The sequence below is a fragment of the Geotrypetes seraphini genome, chromosome 9, assembly GCF_902459505.1.
Source record: "Geotrypetes seraphini chromosome 9, aGeoSer1.1, whole genome shotgun sequence".
Lineage (NCBI taxonomy): Eukaryota > Metazoa > Chordata > Amphibia > Gymnophiona > Dermophiidae > Geotrypetes > Geotrypetes seraphini.
Window position 1 is genome coordinate 31147376 of NC_047092.1, and position 18511 is coordinate 31165886.

Sequence of the window (18511 nt, forward strand, 5' to 3'; positions counted from 1 at the left end):
GTAATACAGTAAAACCTTGGTTTGTGAGCATAATTCGTTCCGGAAGCATGCTTGTAATCCAAAGCACTTGTATATCAAAGCAAATTTCCCCATAGGAAATCATGGAAACTCAGACAATTCGTCCTACAACCCAAAAACTTTAATACAAAATACTATACGGACTTACTTGCATTGCAAGACCTCACTCATTTAGAACCGTCACTATGCTCCTGCAGCGTCAGAGAGAGAAGAACCATCGGCTCAGTTGTGATGATGTGACGCTTGTATACTATACATGCTTGTATTGCAAGACTTTGCTCGTTTAGAACAGTCACTACACTCTTGCAATGTCAGAGAGAAAAGAACCATCGGCTCAGTTGTGAAGTGTGTATACTGTATGTACTTGTATTGCAAGATGTTGCTTGTATATCAAGTTAAAATTTAATCAAATGTTTTGCTTGTCTTGCAAAACACTTGCAAACCAAGTTAATAATAATAAATAATAATAATAATAATATTTTATTTTGTATACCGCCATACCCAGGGAGTTCAAGGCGGTTCACAACAGGTAGATGAATTACATACAGTGCGATTCGAAAAAAAGAAGAGCATAACAAGGCAATCGTGGGGACGAACTCGTTTACATAAACGATTTAGGAGGGGGAAGGGCTAAATACGGGATACATACAGTGTGCTGCAGTAGGATACAATACGGGATACATACAGTGTGCTGCAGTAGGATACAATAGAGTTTAAGAGAGGAAATTAGATAAGAGCATATTAGATGGAAACAGGGGGGGGCAACCAACTTGGAGGGGGGGGTGGGAAAGTAAGGGGGGGGGAGAGGGGAGAGGAGGGTTTAGATGGGGGAAGGGGGGGCTAAGGGATAGGTCTGTTGCAAAGGAGGGGTATCATCAGTTGTCTAAGGTGGAGAGGGGGGTAACGTTACGGCGGAAGAGGGGAGCGTTAGGGATTTGGTCCGTTAAAAAGTAGAGTTTTGAGCTTTTTTCTGAAGGGGAGGTATGAATAGCTGTCAAGTATGATTTGGGCGAGCCATGAGTTTAGTTTGGCCGCTTGCAATCCAAGGTTTTACTGTATTATTTATGGTATATAGTGTATGGAAACTATAGTTATAAGTATATATTTCTAATTATTGCTAGTTAAGGGAAGGGGGGAGAAAATGATTTGTTTTAAAATGTTTGTATGTGTAAAGTGCTTTTTCTGATTTGCTCATGATAATTCATTGTAGTGCACTATTATTTAAAAATCAATAAAGAATTTTAAAAAAAAATCTTGATGTTGGCACATCGGGCATTATTTCAGTTACAACCATCATATCTTTCTGACTTGGTGTTATTTTATGCACCGAGGCGTTTATTACGATCTTTGAATGATAATAGGGTAGCCATTCCCTATATCGCGAAGGCCCATCTTGCCTCAACTAGAGAATGTGCGTTTTTTTATTTGGTTCCACGGTTATGGAATAATTTGCCTATAGAATGGAGAAAAGAAGAATCGTATATAAATTTTAAAAGACATCTAAAAAAGACATTTTTTTTTTTTTTCAATTGGCTTTTTCAACTTGAAGAAATGAATTTGGGACTGCAATCTGCATTTATGTAGTTATTGATTTTTTAAGAAAAATTTCAGGTTGTATTAATTAGTTAATTTTTATTATTGATATTCTGATTGTTATAGAATTTTATGTATTTTTTTAATTATTATTTATTTTTCCTTTTCTGTTCTTGAATGGAGTTCTTTTCAAAATTGTTCTGAAATATATATTGTAAACCGCTTGGATCCTTTTTTTTTTGTTGTTGCTATTATGCGGTATATAAAGTTTTTAATAAACATAACCACTAGGCCTTTCTATAGGTGCCCAGTCTCTTTCTATTGCATTAATACAGGTCACACACAATCGCTAGCTTAACCTTCACGTCCCCTTCACTAGGAAACTTTTCTGTGCGTGCCACGCATTACATCAATGGGTTTTGACAAGTACATTTATAAGATCCATTTCCCTCCAAATCCTACAAATGGTGCTCAAAATTGTGCATGCAAATTTGGGCCTACAAACAATTACTGTGCACAATCTAATTAAGTCACAAGCCAATTAATGCCAATAATTGAAGGCTAACAATCAATTATTGGCATTAGCAGCAATTTGGATGTACTTGCGCATCTTGCTAAGTGAAATTTTATAAAGACGTGTAAAGCGCATTTTTTAGCGCGTAATGGAAAGGGGGGTTGAGGCCATGGGAGGGACATTGGTGTTCACTAAAGATGTGCACGGTATTACAGAATTCGGAGGCTCTGCGCCTAATTTCTGCACAAGGATTTATATCAGGCTTCAGTTGGCGTAAATCCTCGGGCCCAAGGTTGGACGCAGAGCCTGGCATTGAGGCCCAAATTCTGTAACCAGCACCTTTTCTATCCTCCTCCTCCCCCCCTTTCTATCCCACTCCCCTCCCCCGTCTCCCTCCCTCCCCCCTTCTTCTCTCCTTGCTATTCGCAACTCTACGATCAATTTGATATGTAACCACTTGTAACTACTATCTCCATGTTGTTTGCAACTCTATGATCAATATGATATGTAACCACTTGTCAATCTCGGTCTAACCAATGTGAACCGCCTAGAACTCTTCGGGGTATGGCGGTATACAAAAATAAAGTTATTATTATTATTATTATAAAGTTAGGCACCTATTTCGGAGGTGCCCAACTAGATAGGCGTCTATCTAAATTGAAAACCACGCCCAATTAAGCTTTTTAATCAGCACTGATTGAAACATAGGCGCCTATCAAGAAAGCACGATTCTGTAAGAAGGCGCCTTCAAAAAAATAGGCACTCTGCACATTAGGCATGGGCATTGATACGTTAGGTGCCTAGTTGCAGAATCGCTGCTCTTAAGCGTGCTTAAGTGCTCAGCTAGGCGCCTAACTTTGAGTTGTGCCTAGAGCTGGCCTATTTCTTGGGCGCCTCCAAAATAGGTTCCGCTCAGCGTGATTCACTAAACAGCACCCAATTTTACTTGAATCACGCTGAACAGTGCCCAAGTAGACGCCTAAGTTTTGGGCGCTTCTTCTAGAATTAGCCCTCGAGTGCTGTTCTATGAACATCACCCAACCCAGAGCATCATTTCTATAAGGGCCGCTTGAAAAGTAATGAGACTGCCTCGGTTTCTCTTTCCAAGAAGCAGACGTGGCAACAATATGCTGGTTCTTGTGAAGCTCATACATCGACATTTCTGAACCTGCAGTTGGCCTGCCATAGTCTCCATGGTTGGGTCACAGCGAGAGGAAGAACTTCGTACGTTTGGTCATGGTAGATGAGGAAGACCTATCTGTGAGTAGGCCAGAGGTGTGCGATTGAATTTTGTGTTAAACTTGAAAGAGCGGTAATGGAAATGTTACGGTAAATATAACACGAAATTCAATCTCATACCTCGGGCCTACTCTCATATGATGAAACAAATGAAGTTCTTCCTCTCGCTGTGACCCAAAAACGAAAACTACAGCAGTCCAACTACAGGTTCAGAAACATTGATGCATAAGCTTCACAAGAACCAGCATATCGTTGCCAAGTCTACTTCTTGGAAAGAGAAACCGAGGCAGTCCCATTACTTTTCAATCAGCCCTCGTAGAATTGTGCTACTTGCTTTCCTTTTTTTTTTTTTTGCGTCCATCTTTGGGTGTCATTTACTGAATCTAGTCCTTTACGTACATATACCAACATACACAGATTCAAAACACAGATTCAAAATTCATTATAAAATTACTCCCAATATGACCAAGATATGGTCTCCACATCTAAAAAAAAAAAAAAAAAAAGATACTGTGGGCACCAAAATGATTAAGAGGGGTGCCATGGCTCTCATTTGAGGAAAGGCTAGAGAGATTAGGGCTCTTTAGTTATAGAAGAGAGGGCTGAGGGAAGATATGATAGAGGTTAATAAAATCCGGAGCGACACATCTGATAAAAGGGATGGAAAACCATTCATACGCTGAGAGATTGGAGAAACTGAGTCTCTTTTCCCTGGAGAAGAGGAGACTTAGAGGGGATATGATAGAGACTTACAAGATCATGAAGGGCATAGAGAGAGTAGAGAGGGACAGAAAGAGAGAGAGAAAGGGAGACAGAGAGAAATAGAGAGAGAGAGACAGAGAGAGAAAGAGAGAGAGAAAGGGAGACAGAGAGAAATAGAGAGAGAGAGAGAAAGAGAAAGATTGGAGAAACTGGGTCTCTTTTCCCTGGAGAAGAGGAGACTTAGAGGGGATATGATAGAGACTTACAAGATCATGAAGGGCATAGAGAGAGTAGAGAGGGGCAGATTCTTCAAATTTTCGGAAAATAAAAGAACAAGAGGGCATTCAGAAAAGCTGAAAGGGGACAGATTCAAAACGAATGCTAGGAAGTTCTTCTTTACCCAACGTGTGGTGGACACCTGGAATGCGCTTCCAGAGAGCGTAATAGGGCAGAGTACAGTACAGGGGTTTAAGAAAGGATTGGACAATTTCCTGCTGGAAAAGGGGATAAAAGGGTATAGATAGAAGATTACTGTGCAGGTCCTGAACCTGTCGGGCCGCCGCGTGAGCAGGCTGCTGGGCGCGATGGACCTCAGGTCTGACCCAGCGGAGGCATTGCTAATGTTCTTATGTTCTTATGACCAGGGGTTTACTCCATGAAGATACACAGCAATACTTTCACATGTGGTGCAGTGGTTAGAGCTACAGCCCCAGCACCCTGGGGTTGTGTGTTTAAATCCTGCACTGCTCCTTGTGACCCTGGGCAAGTCACTTAATCCCCCAGTGCCCCAGGTACATTAGATAGAGCGTGAGTCTGCCGGGACAGATAGGGAAAAATGCTTGAGTACCTGAATAATTTGTAGTCTGCATAGAATTGTAGGATATGCGGAATTTAAATAAATAGCTAAAACAAATAGGAGAAAATATAACGTCTGAAACAGCTAGCATACTCAGGTAAAAAAAAAAAAATTGGGCAAATTCCTGAAAGAAAAGTCACTGGGGGTAAGTAAGTATGGAGCCTTGCTACTTTTTGGGATCTTGCCAGGTACGTGTGACCTAACTTTGCCACTGTTAGAACCAGGATACTGGGTTTGAAGGGTCTTTGCTCTAACCCAGTATAACAGTTCTTATGTTATATTCTTTAAAAACTGGCACTGGTCATCCAGTATTATACACATTATAGGTTAGGCTTTGCTTTCTGCAAACCAGGTCACAAAGTGCACACATGGTATTGCTCAGTGCTGGAAATTGGCGTTCACAGCAGTTGCAAGAGAGAAATACTTCCAGTGCTATTTGTGAAGCCTCACTGGGCAAATCTCAATTAATCAGAAGTATAATTTTAAAAGAACTCATGATTTGGTCCAATGGAAAACTAAGGGGGCAGAACAGCGAGTTTCTGGATTCAATAACTGCCAAGGAAAATTACAGAGAATAAAGTAAAAAAAAAAAAAAAAAAAAAAAAAGCAAACTAATGTTCCCAAATTGGAGAGTAATTTGTGGGTGTGTGATTGTACCCATTTTCTCAGGTCTCCATTAGATGAAGAGGCCTTTCAATGGACCCTGCCAAGACCAGGCAAACTCATTGGAGTCCCAGTAGATTGTTTTTTTCCACTTTCTCCTGTGACTATTATAGAATTTCTCTTGTACCCATAGGAGCCAGCTCTGCGAGCATTTGAGCAACCCCAATCTCTATAATAAAACCCTAAGCCGCGCATGCGCACTTCTACTTGCGTGTTCCGTATGTTCGTGGCCTGAAGAAGTGCTCATGCGCGACTACAACTGCCCACACTCGCGGCCCTGTTTGCATTCCAGTGGCAGCAACTGAGTGGTGGAGAGCAGCCCCGCTCCGCCCGTTGACCAAGCGCAAACCTCCCAGCACTATAAACACGCTGCATCGTGCCCTTCTACTGCTGATTTCCTCTGCCGCGTCTCTGATGACATCATCGGAGACAGACGTGGGAGAGGAAATCGGCAGTAGAAGGCCGCGAAGCAGCGTGTTTAAAGTGCTGCTTACGCAGCTGGAGCCCAGAGGTTTGTCGGCGGTGGGAGGGTCAGGAGCAGGCCAGATCGAGCAGGACAACGGCAGTAAAAGAAAGGGGAGGGGCCGAACGGAGCAGGCCAGATCGCGGTAAGAGAAGGGAAAGGGGGGTGGGGGGGAAAATGCTGCTACTGCTACACAGGGACTTGGAGGGGAAGGGAAATACCGCTGCTGCTTCTGCACAGGAAAGGGGGGGAATAGGAGGGAATGCTGTTGCTGCTGCATTGGGAAGTGGGATGGAAATGCTGCTGCACGGGGAAATGGGGAAAAATGACAGACAGACAGCGGGAGGGAGGGAGACAGAAAGAAATAAAGACACAGGGGCAGGAAGAGAGACAGAAAGACAGACAGGGAAAGGGGGCCAGGGAGAGAGAGAGAGTCAGCGGGAGGGAGACAGACAGACATATATTCTAGCACCCGTTAATGTAACGGGCTTAATGACTAGATAATAAAACCCTAAGCGGCGCATGCGCACTCCTACCTGCATGTTCAGTATGTCCGTAGCTGGAAGGAGTGCGCATGCGCGCCTACAACTGCCCCACACTCGCGAAGGGAGAAGATACAGAAACAAAGAAAGACTGACAGACAGCCAGGGAGAGAGACAGTAAGATAGGGGGCCAGGGAAGAGACAGAGACACACAGGGGGACAGAGACAGAAAGAAAGGGGGGCAGGGAGAGAGATAAAAAACAAAGTAAGAAAGAACAAAACGCCTCAGCGATCCATTGTGCTAAAAGTCTACACATCTATTCTAGCACCCGTTAATGTAACGGGCTTAAACACTAGTATTGAATAAATTCCTTGACTGTGTTCAGGGAGAGAGAATTTCTGTTGGGCTTAGCACCCCCAATCATTTTGAAATGTTGGCTCCCATGCTTGCACCTGAACGTGCTGTGGCCTCTCTCGAATGATTCAAGTCCCCTCTCCTCCTCCTGGGATGAGTACCCTCAATGCTTACACTTATAGAGAGTCAATTTTCAACAGGCTGACTATTTGTAGAAGTGCCTATAAGTTTTAATAAAATACTAGCATAAATCCTGCAGAACTGGTGGCTAGATTGTGGGTGATGACATTTACACCTACTTAGAAGCAGGCCTAATTGTAGGATGGCCAACTCTGCTAGGTAGTTGGAATTAGAGAGTTGCACGAAAACAGAAATCCCACCCATCTCCGCCCGTCCCTGCCAGGATCCTCTCCGTCCCCACCCGTCCCCGTCAGGATCCTCTCTGTCCCCACCCATCCCCTCCATCCCTGCACGTCCCCATAAAAAGCAGCAATTACTTCTGACAGGATCATCAATTCCACAATTTCTTTTGTGTTTGCGCTGCTGTTTTCCTTGTGGAATCTCTGTGGTGGAACCCTTTTTTTGTTTTCTGTTCAGGTAATTAACTTATAAGCCCCCTCTTTTACTAAGGCTGACGTGTCCATTATATTATATGGATGAACCCTGCTTCCAAAGCCTTCCATCCCCGTGGGAGTCCCGTTGGCTAGAGGGGAGTCCCCGTGGGAGTCCCATGGGCCAGAGGGGGGTCCCCGTGGGAGTCCCATGGGTTAGGGGGGGATTCCCGCGGGAACCCTGCGGGACCCGCGGGATTCCCACGATCCCCGTTCCCGTGCAGACCTCTAGATGGGATCTTAAAGGCAGTGATGCCTACTTTAAACTTGATCCTTGAAGTTATGGGCAGCCAATGTGGTTTCATATAGTAGGTGTTCTGATTTCCATATATGGGTCTTACTGCTGCGTTTTGAACTAGTTGTAGATGAAACTGCAGTGTTTTAGAGCAAAGAACTAGTGTTACATCACAGTAGTCTAGTTGAGATAGGATTAGGGATTTGAAAAGCCTCTGTTTCAAAGTACTTTCTGATGGATCTTAGCTTTTTCATCATGAGGAAAGATTATTTTATTATTGATTGTAAGTGGCTCTTCATTGATAGGTGGTTATCAATTTCTACTCCTAAGATTTGGGATTGTAGTTCTAATTTATTGATTCAATTTTCTATACTGTTCTCCCAGGAGACCTCAGAATGGTTTACATGAGTTTATTCAGGTACTCAAGCATTTTTTCCCTAGTGGGCTCACAATCTATCTAATGTACCTGGGGCAATGGAGGGATTAAGTGACTTTCCCAGGGTCACAAGGAGCAGTATGGGTTTGAACCCCCAACCCCAGGATGCTGAGGCTGTAGCTTTAACCACTGTGCCACACTCTCCCCTGTCTGTGTCATCTATTGTAATCCTTGAAGTCTAGCGTGGGTCAGTTGAGGGTCCTATCCAAAGGAATTTATAGCCAACAAGCTACAGAGTTCAACATCACGAGAACTTCATGCTCCCAAAAAAAACCTTATCTGTGATTTCTCTTCCCTTGGAAACAAGCCCTGAGATGGTGGAATGCTTTTCTCAGGATGGGTTAGTCTAGTTCTCCTCCTAAAAATCTCACCCTAGTTTGCCTATTCATCGGGCTGCCTAGTTTTTTTAAATTATTATTATTTTAAAATTTTCTACACCGCTTAAAGCCCTAAGCGGTTTACAAAGAGAACATGCATAATCATGAAAACACATAATCAAGTTATGTTTCTGATTCCTGATTGACCAAGCAGCGATCAGCCCAGGGTGTGATTAATATGCTTGTGTTGTGCCCTGGGCTTACCCTATGCTGGTACATCCTGTAAGTTTACATTTATCTGGTTTCAGGGCCAGCCCTAGCCCTAGGCAAATGAGGCAGTCACCTAGGGTGGCACAATTTTTGGGGATTGCAACATATTCTGAGCTCGATGACCTTTCTAAAATCTGCCTCCACAAGGCAAAAACATAATGCTAGTAATTAAAAGGGAACAAAGTGTAAGCAGTCTACTACTGCTATTTCACAAGAACAGAAATGGTAATAACAAAATATAATTCAAAAACCTAGAACAAATGTTATTCGCCCACTGAAAACCATTTACTCAAAAGTGGAGAAAAAACCTAAACCATTAATCATAGACAGACGGCAACCCAATGAGCTTTTAAGCAGTTCTTATTCTGTATCATGGGCAAAAAAACTCCACTCATCTCAAAATGTCATTTTCAAAAATAGGGAAATATCCCACCACTGTGTGCAGGGGAAAGGAAAAATAGAACAAGAGACTAAAGATCACACTTATCTTCACAGATAATGATTGATTCCATCCAGTGATATTCAGCACAGCTCCCTGTGCTAAAAACCGCTATCGCATTTTAGTAAAAGGGGAGGGAGTATATTTGTCTATTTTTGTATAGATGTTACTGAGGTGACGTTGCATATTTTAAAGTCATCTGTCTTGACCTCTTTGAACCCCCCCCCCCCGAATATAAATGATAATTAACATTTTCTCTGCGTACAGTGCGCTTTGTGTTTTTAAAAATTTTATTGTTGGTATTCAAAGAAGGTTTGGATAAATTCCTGAAGGATAAGGGGATTGAGGGATACGGATAGAAGTAGTGATAGGTTTTAGGATGAGGCAGGGACCACTTGACAGGTCATGGACCTGATGGGCCGCCGCGGGTGCGGACTGCTGGGCGCGATGGACCTCTGGTCTGACCCAGTGGAGGCAACTTCTTATGTTCTTATGTTCTCATGTTCTAGATCATTTTGACTTGGTCATTTTAAAAGTAGCTCGCAAGCCAAAAAGGTGTGGGCACCCCTGATTTATAGCATCTGGGCCTAAATGCCCACATCTAGATGGCAGCAAAAATACACGTAAATTATAGCATATTATAGTTTACACACATATGAGTGAACACTGCACCAAACTGCCCATGTGCACTTCCACGGTAACAGTATGTATTGTGCAAAGCAGATATATATATTTACATTGGTTGCAGTGGCATAGTAAGGGGGAGTGGTGCATCCCAGGTGCCCTTTTGTGGGGAACGCCAGCCCCCATCCTCCTCTTCACCTCCTCCTTCCCTGTCTCTCACTACTGCCTACGCACGCCTTTTCCTTTCCCCCGTACCTTTCTAACCTTTGCGGCGCGAGCAGCCACCCCCACCGGCTGCTCATGCCAGCATCAGCTCTTCTTCTGATGTCACTTCCTGGACCCGCACCTAGAAAGTGACGCCAGAAGAAGAGCTGCTGCCACCGCGAGAAGCAGGTTGGGGGGGTTGCTCCTGCCGCAAAGGTTAAAGAGATGCAGGGCAGAGGAAGGGAAGGGGCGTGCATGCAGCAGGAGGGGGGCAGGGAAGGAGAAGAAAAAAGGGCGGCATTGGGGGCGGAGAAGAGGGCGGGAGAGGGGCGCTACCGCCCCAAGCTCCTCTCACCCTCGCTACACCACTGACTGGTCGGTATTTTATGTGCATGCATGTGCACAATTAAAAGGCATACATGATTTAAAATGTCGGCATTTACGAGCATATCCTTATCACCGAAAACTAGGGTTACCCTATTTTGCATTGAAAAATCCTGGCTGCATGGCCATGCTCCATTCCATCCCATCCCGTTCTGCCCCCCCCCCTCCCCCGCCCACAGAAAGTCTCGTCTCTTCATTCCTGACCTCCGGGTCGCGTCCAAGGGCCTCCAAGCGTGCGCAGATGCATGTGATATCATCCGCGCATTCTCAGAGGCCCTCCAAAGGCTGCCGGAACTTTCCAAAAGTCAGACAAACTGCTGGGTTTTTGACAGTCCATCTGGGCACCTGGACTGTCTTCTAAAAACAGGACATGTCTGGGGATTCCCTGATGTCCGGTAACCCCCACCTTCGCTCATATTTCACCTCAGGGGGCTCAGTATCTGAACGTGGGAAGAAAAGTGCTCAGTTTTTACATTTAATTAGCTGAGGGTTCTGCTCTTCTGAGGAAGACATGGGGACACGTGCTCTTTTCAAGAAAAAGCCCTAAAGACAAATATCTTCTTTAATTCACTTCCTTCCTGCTAGTGGCGTAACCAGACAGCCGATTATGGGTGGCCCAAAAAATTCATTTCTTACCCTGCCACCCTCGCCACTCTCATGGTCCCTCCCAAACCAAAAGAAATACCTTCGCTGACAAGGATTAGCAAGCCCTGCCAGTCAAAGGCTTCCTCCCAGCAGGAGCGCTTACACCCTATGCAACTGGCAGCAGTGCCTCCAAGCCACTGCCACGGCTAGCCTCCACACATCCCGTGGCAGTAGCAGCTCAAGGACACTGTTGCCAGCTGCATAGGGTTGGGTGTATGTATTCCTTCTGCCAGGAGGAGGTCTTCAGCTGGTGGGGATTCAAATCCCCACCAGCCACACTAACCGAGCGTCGATTGTGGCTGGGCCTAAGCCCAGAGTAGAAACATAGAAAGATGACGGCAGATAAGGGCCACAGCCCATCAAGTCTGCCCACACCATCGACCCTCCCTTTTAAGTCTAATTGTAATACTGCCATTCTACTGACCTGCTCTTTCAATTCTATACCCTAGTGATCCTATCCTTTGGCTGACCCTCGTAGGGATCCCACATAGGTATCCCATTTATTCTTGAAGTCTGGGGGACGCTGCGTGTCTCGATCACCTGCATTGGAAGCTTGTTCCAGTGCTCAATCACTCTCTCCGTGAAGAAGTGTTTCCTGGTGTCTCCACGAAACCTCCCTCCCCTGAGTTTGAGCGGATGACCTCTTGTGGTCGAGGGTCCCTTCAGGAGAAAGATATCATCTTCCACCTCAACCCGTCCCGTGATGTACTTGAATGTCTCAATCATGTCTCCCCTTTCCCTACGCTCCTCGAGAGAGTAGAGCTGCAATTTGCTCAGTCTTTCCCAGCCCACCCAGACCCACCTAAGGCTATTCCACTGCTTCCTGCTACTATACAGGTCCTGGACCTGATGGGCCGCCACGTGAGCGGACTGCTGGGCATGATGGACCTCTGGTCTGACCCAGCAGAGGCACGGCTTATGTGCTTATGTGCTTATGTTCAGTTCTATTGTCTTTATAATGAAATTGTACAACAAAGGCACATTTTAGTTAATACATCTGTGACTGTGAACAAATAAGGAAATATTGCATAGGCTAAGCAATTTAAGCAGAACAGGTGTAATTTTTTAACAGGGCATCTATAATTCCTTCCAAAATACGTATACTTTCACAATTGTCTCTACAGTGCATAATTGTTCTAGCAAAAATGCTCAGAAGAAGGTGTAAATATGCGGTGAGTACTCTATGCATGTACAAGAGAATTTTATCAAAATGTGTGTGAGCTGAGAATATGACCCCAGCGCCACCCAAATTACAGCCACAGGAATGCTTACATGCAGATTGCAAAAGAGTAGACACGCCACTTCTCTGTAATTTTAAGAGCCTTTTCCTGAATGTAAAAAAGGTTTCACACGAAACAAAGGCTTTATAACATTACCCTCATTGTAGAAACCTGCTCTGAAAGAAACTGAATCTAGAGGATGAACAATTGGAGATCGAAAAACAGCTTGCCACGCTAACGTCAAGCTTTCAACATCAGATTTATTTCCAAAGTAAAACCTGACGTGACCTGAAAATCTACCTGTTTACAAAATATCTCGCCCACACTAAACGACGCCTCTAACAGAGATCAGAAACAGACAATCAAGCTATCTGGATTCCCATATTGTGACGTCTGTATTCTAATGTAGTCTGAAATCTCTGAATATGATCCTCAAATACAAGAATGTAATTCCTGGATAGGACCAGTAACTTCTTAACCTGTAAAGAGAGATCAGGGCGGAAGATCGCTGCGGGGAGGATGCCGGAGGATAGAGGCTCCCTTTTGGATGACAGAGTTATGGCGGCATGCCAAGCGACTGGTGTGTTTTGGGCCTGATTTTTCCCCGATGTGCTCCATCTCATCTGCTGCAGACTGGTGAGTCGGCGCTGTTGGGAGCGGCTGACCGTGGAACCGAGCGGCTATTCCTTCATCGGCGGCAGCGATTTCGGCATGAGTCCCTCTCATGCCATCGGGAGTCCTGAGGCTGTTGTGTGCCATTCCCCTGAAGTTGGAAAACAGGGACGGTTTGACGTCGGGAGGCTTCATGTGGTCTACCTCCTCTCCCATCTTCAGCGCGAGTCTCTTGCAGATATCCTGCGGTGGTGGTGGACATGACTTCTGCATCGATGAATCAACGGCCCTGCACAGATCCTGGACCGATGATGACCTTCATTTTACTTTATTTTATTTTTCTATTAAGTTTTTTTGTTTTTTTTTACTTTTTGTCTTTCATTACTGCTCTTTCTTTTCTTTTTTGAAATTCTTGATGTTGTTTTCCTCTCCTCATTTATTCAATTATATTTGAGCTTATTTTATTTTGCTAAGTTATGCTGAAACCTTATATCATTTTTTTATTGTGTTAATTTGACATATTATTTCACTTAAATATCAAACCCTTTCCTTTTTATGTATTTTGCTTTTCTGCCTTTTGGTACAGGCAGTGATCATTTGGGGGGGAGGGGGTTGCACATTCTATATTCTGTATTTTCCTTTCCTTTCCATTCCATTTTTTTTTTTCTTTTTTTTCATTGCAATTTCATCCTGTAGCATGTTATTGACTGTAGCATGTATATCTCTGCGCCTAAAAACTTTGTGTTTGAAATTTGGCAGCTAAAATTTAATGCTAAGAAATGCAAGGTCATGCATTTGGGCTGCAAAAACCCGAGGGAACGGTACAGATTAGGGAGTGAAGAGCTTATGTGCACGACAGAAGAGCAGGACTTGGGTGTGATTGTGTGTGATGATCTTAAGGTGGCCAAACAGGTTGAAAAGGTGACGGCGAAAGCTAGAAGGATGCTAGGGTGCATAGGGAGAGGTATGGCTAATAGGAAAAAGGAGGTATTGATGAGACCTCATTTAGAATATTGTGTACAATTCTGCATAGAAACATAGAAGATGACGGCAGAAAAGGGCCATAGCCCATCAGTCTGCCCACTCTATTAACCCTCCCCAAACTACCCTCCATGGGGTCACTCACAAGTGGCATCACTTCTACACTACCCTCATAGAGATCCGACGTGGACATCCCATTTCTTCTTAAAATCTTGTATGCTGCTGGCCACGATCACCTGCTCCGGGAGTTCGTTCCAATGGTCCACCACTCTTTCTGTGAAAAAGTACTTCCTGGTATCCCCATGAAATTTCCTGCAGACCACACCTTCAAAAAGATATAAAAAGGATGGAGTCGGTCCAGAGGAAGGCTACTAAAATGGTTTGTGGTCTTCATCATAAGGTGTATGGAGACAGATTTAAAGATCTCAATCTGTATACTTTAGAGGAAAGGCGGTAGAGGGGAGATATGATAGAGACGTTTAAATACCTACATAGCGTAAATGAGCATGAGTCGAGTCTCTTTCAATTGGAGGAAGCTCTGGAATCAGAGGGCATAGGATGAAGTTAAGAGGTGAACGGCTCAGGAGTAATCAAAGGAAATACATTTTTTTACAGAAAGGGTGCTAGATGCATGGAACAGTCTCCCGGAAGAAGTGGTGGAGATAGAGGCTGTGTCTGAATTCAAGAAAGCCTGGGATAGGCACATAAGATCTCTTAGAGAGAGGAAGAGATAATGGTTACTGCGGATGGGCAGACTGGATGGGCCATTTGGCCTTTATCTGCCATCATGTTTCTATGTATCCTTGTAACCTGTTCTGGGCTCCTGGGGAGGACAGGCTATAAAAATGAACAAATAAATAAATTGCATTGAACTCCTTTTGGGGTATGTTAGTAATCCATATATGAGTATTTAATGAAATGTAATCTGTCACCCTCAGAATGCATCAGGAGTATTGCATTACACACATAAAATTGATTTCAACAGGACATCAAAATTAATAAATCAAGTAGTCAGTGATGCTTTAGCAAAGAATAAGTAAAGTTTAATAGTGGTGGACTGGCCAGCACTGTTGCAGCAGTCCTAAACTCCAGCAGCATCTTATCATTTAGAGTTTTGATACAGTCTCTTATACTAAGCCAGCTTGATTACTGCAATATTGCCTATTTGGCAATTTCCCAGAAGAATATGCAACGATTGCGAATAGTACAAAATGCGGCGGTCAGGCTGATTTTCAGGTTGAAGAAATACGATCACGTAACACCCTCCTATCGAGTACTGCATTGGCTGCCAATGGAGGCGCGGGTGAAGTTTAAGTTTGGTTGCTTCTGTTTTAAAGCTTTGTTTGGTTTAGCTCCCAAATATATAATTGAGCTTTTCTCTTTTGCAGCCAACAGACATAAGAGAAACTCGCATCTAAATTTTGTTTTTCCGCTTGTTAGAGGATGGAAACTTAAAAAACATCATCAAAATCCTTTTTCATATCAAGCAGCGTTATGGGGTAAGGATTAGAACAATTGCTTTTGCTTCCTGACACTTATGGGGAATTTAGGAGACATCTAAAAACATATCTGGTTTTGAAATATTTAGGCAGCTAATTCGTAAAAAAATTTATTATGCACTATTTTGATCATTTTAGTGTCTCTAATTATTGGCCTTTAACTTTTTTAGTTCTATTCAACCTGGAGGACAAAGGGATTGAGGGGTACAGATAGGAATAGAGGTAAGGTTATAGGGATAGGATTAGAGGTAATTTATAAAATTTAGTCAGAGACCACTGTTCGGGCAGTGGGCCTGATGGGCCGCCGCGGGAGCGGACCGCTGGGCGAGATGGACCTCTGGTCTGCCTCAGCGGAGGCAACTTCTTATGTTCTTAACTTCTTTTATTGTGTTTTTTTTTTAAACTATTGTAAACCGCATTGAACTTGACGGCCTTGCGGTATATAAACTGATTATTATTATTATCTTGATGCTGTGGCCAGTCCGCCTGCACAGAGAGGGCAGGCAATGCAAAGGAACTATGAAGAAGATGAACCAAAAATGTATGGATTGCATTAGAAACCTTATACAAAGAGCATGAAGGAGCTAAAGACAGTGCTTCTCAAGAAAGCCCTAGAATATCCCCTACCCAATCTGGTTTTCATGATAACCACAATAAAATACAGTAGCATCTCAGTTCTCCGGCACCCATGGGGATTGGTGGATGCTGGATAACTGTAGTTTCTGGTTGCTTGACAGTTACTGTAAAAATAAGCTTGGTCTCCCTTCCCACCTCACTCTATCATCCCCATACCTCCACTTGTAGGTCCAGCATCTGTTCTTCCCTTCTTTCTCCCCCCTTCTCTCCCCCCTTCTCTCCCACTTCTCTTCCCCCTTCTCTCCCTACTCCCTTCCTCCCTCCATTCCCAAAGCAGTAGAGCTGGTCCTGACAACCCTCCCTCCCTCCCTCCGCTCCCAAAGCAGCAGAGCGTTCTGATAAACCTCCCTCATTCACTCACCTGAAGCTGTAGCGGCAGCCGGCGAGCAGAGGAAGCGCCAATAAACAGACAGTTCCTGGCCAGCCCAGGCAGGGCCTTTCTTCTGCTGCATCAGAAGTGATGCAGCAGAGGAAAGGCCCTGCCGGGACTGGCCAGAAGCAGCCTGTTTACTGGTGCTTCCTCTGCTTGCTGGCTGCCACTACAGCTTTGGGTGAGGGAGGGGGGTTTGTTAGGACACTCTACTGCTTTGGGAACGGAGGATGGGAGGGTTGTCAAGACTGGCTCTACTGCTTCAAGAACAGAAGGAGGGAGGGGGTTGTCAGGACTGGCTGCCTGCTGCTTTGGGAACGGAGAGAGGGAAATTTGTGGCAATGCATCAAGAGCTGGAGGGAGGGAGGCAGATTTGTGGCTGCTGCTGATGCCTCTGGGGCTGGAGGGAGGGGGGTTGTTGGATCAGGAGCACCACTTTTGACATTGTCTGAGGAGCGCGGGAGACAAATTATTTTGCCAGTTGGTTGAGAGTGCCCATCAATTGAATAATGGTTGAGATTCTATGTAGAATTACATCATTGTCTCCATTGTGTGGATTTTCAGAAAACAAGGACCAGCTACAGGGTATTGCATGACTGGCTTGAGAAAGTGCTGTAAAGTAAAGACAGAAATGGAGAGATACTGTACACAAACGCCCAAGAAAAGTAGCAGAAGGAAACATTTTTCATAGAACAAGAAGACCATGGACAAAGGATCATGAGAAGAAGTTGGATGGAGGGAAGCTGAAGAGGAAGGTGAGAAAATATCATTTCACTATAAAGGTGGCGGACAGCTAGAATAGACTTCCATCAGAGATGACTGCAGTCTAAATGGCGGCAGAATTCATGCATGCATGGGACGGACATAAAAATCATTCAAGGCAGAGGAAGAGAGAAAACCACAGATCAATTAAGACAGATGCAAATGTGCTGATCAAGTTGACCTAATGGTCCTTTCCTGCCAAAATCTCATATGTTTCTAAAAGAAATTCTGAAGGGAACAGTAATTGTACCTGCAGAAAACTGCACATTGTGTACACGTCAAACAAAGGCATAGTCGGGCGTTCTTCTCGATAAACAGTGATCTTGTAACTGCTCACAACGTGGGTGGGTGCTTTGGCTTCAGCTGTCACCAGAAGGATGATCTGATTAATACCCAGGCCAAGAGGGTAATTGGCAAACCTGAAGAAGAATGGCAATCTTTAAAGCTCCACAAATTCCCATAAATCAAAATACAGTAATTCCAAGTATGTTTTGTACAATTCTTGCACCCTAAGAAAGTCTTGAATCAAACTTTGACAATCAACATTTTAAAGTCATTTTCAAAACTTGCTTAAAAAATGTTCAGCTATTAAAAAGCCAAAACAACAAAATAAAAAGACCCATGTGAACATGATACATTTAACAACAAAATTAATGCACCCTGGTTTGATTTTATGTCTATTATGGATTACTTTTACATTAATTAATACTTAGCTTATATTACAGGTTCCATCACCGACTCGTCCCCCACCCCCCTCACCGATGCGTTTCATGTACTTCCTCAGGGTCAGGGAAGACTGTCTCTGTTAGGAGTTCTAAGCATTACTGCTGGCTTTTGGCGATCCAGCATAATGGATTACAGCAGTGGTTCCCAAACCTAGTCCTGGAGGCACTCCAGCCAGGGTGCATGCAAACTTCTCTCATGAATATTCATTGTGGATATACTGAAAACCTGACTGGCTGAAGTGCCTCTAGGACCAGGTTTGGGAACTACTGGATTAGAGTTAAAGCCCTGTCTGATGTTATGACAAACTAAAACTATATTAAAACGTTTTGAGATCACCTCAGTAATGCCAACACACAAACCCGGGACTTTGCCATATCATAACAGCATTAACTTCCAGAACTCAAAGTGCAACAACCTGATGCATGGTAAATATTACACCAGGTCCTAAATACTAATACAGCGCCTAGTGAGGAAACAGATCAATGGGATTGCTGCAAGATTTCTACACAGAAACTACATACTAGCAGAATTCCACACCCTGGTCACACACGCAAGACACATGAAACAAGGGACCACAGATCAGTACTAGAGATATGAAGGTAAAAATCTTAACTGGAAACCTCAAGAAGTCAGACTCAGCATATACAGCAAAACTAAATTGGAAAATAAGAACATAATAGCATTACTGGGCCCATCAAGCCCAGTAGCCCGTCCT

At 44.0% G+C, this 18511-nt stretch overlaps 1 protein-coding gene across 4 annotated transcripts in view; it reads right to left on the reverse strand.

Annotated features, from left to right (window-relative positions):
- Nucleotides 1-18511, reverse strand: part of CPED1 (cadherin like and PC-esterase domain containing 1) — a 223477-nt gene that overhangs the window by 87715 nt on the left and 117251 nt on the right. For all 4 annotated transcript variants that reach the window (XM_033958590.1, XM_033958592.1, XM_033958591.1 and 1 more), the window contains exon 15: nucleotides 17321-17489. In XM_033958590.1, coding sequence (XP_033814481.1) covers nucleotides 17321-17489 — 169 coding nt within the window. The remainder of the gene's footprint in view (nucleotides 1-17320; nucleotides 17490-18511) is intronic.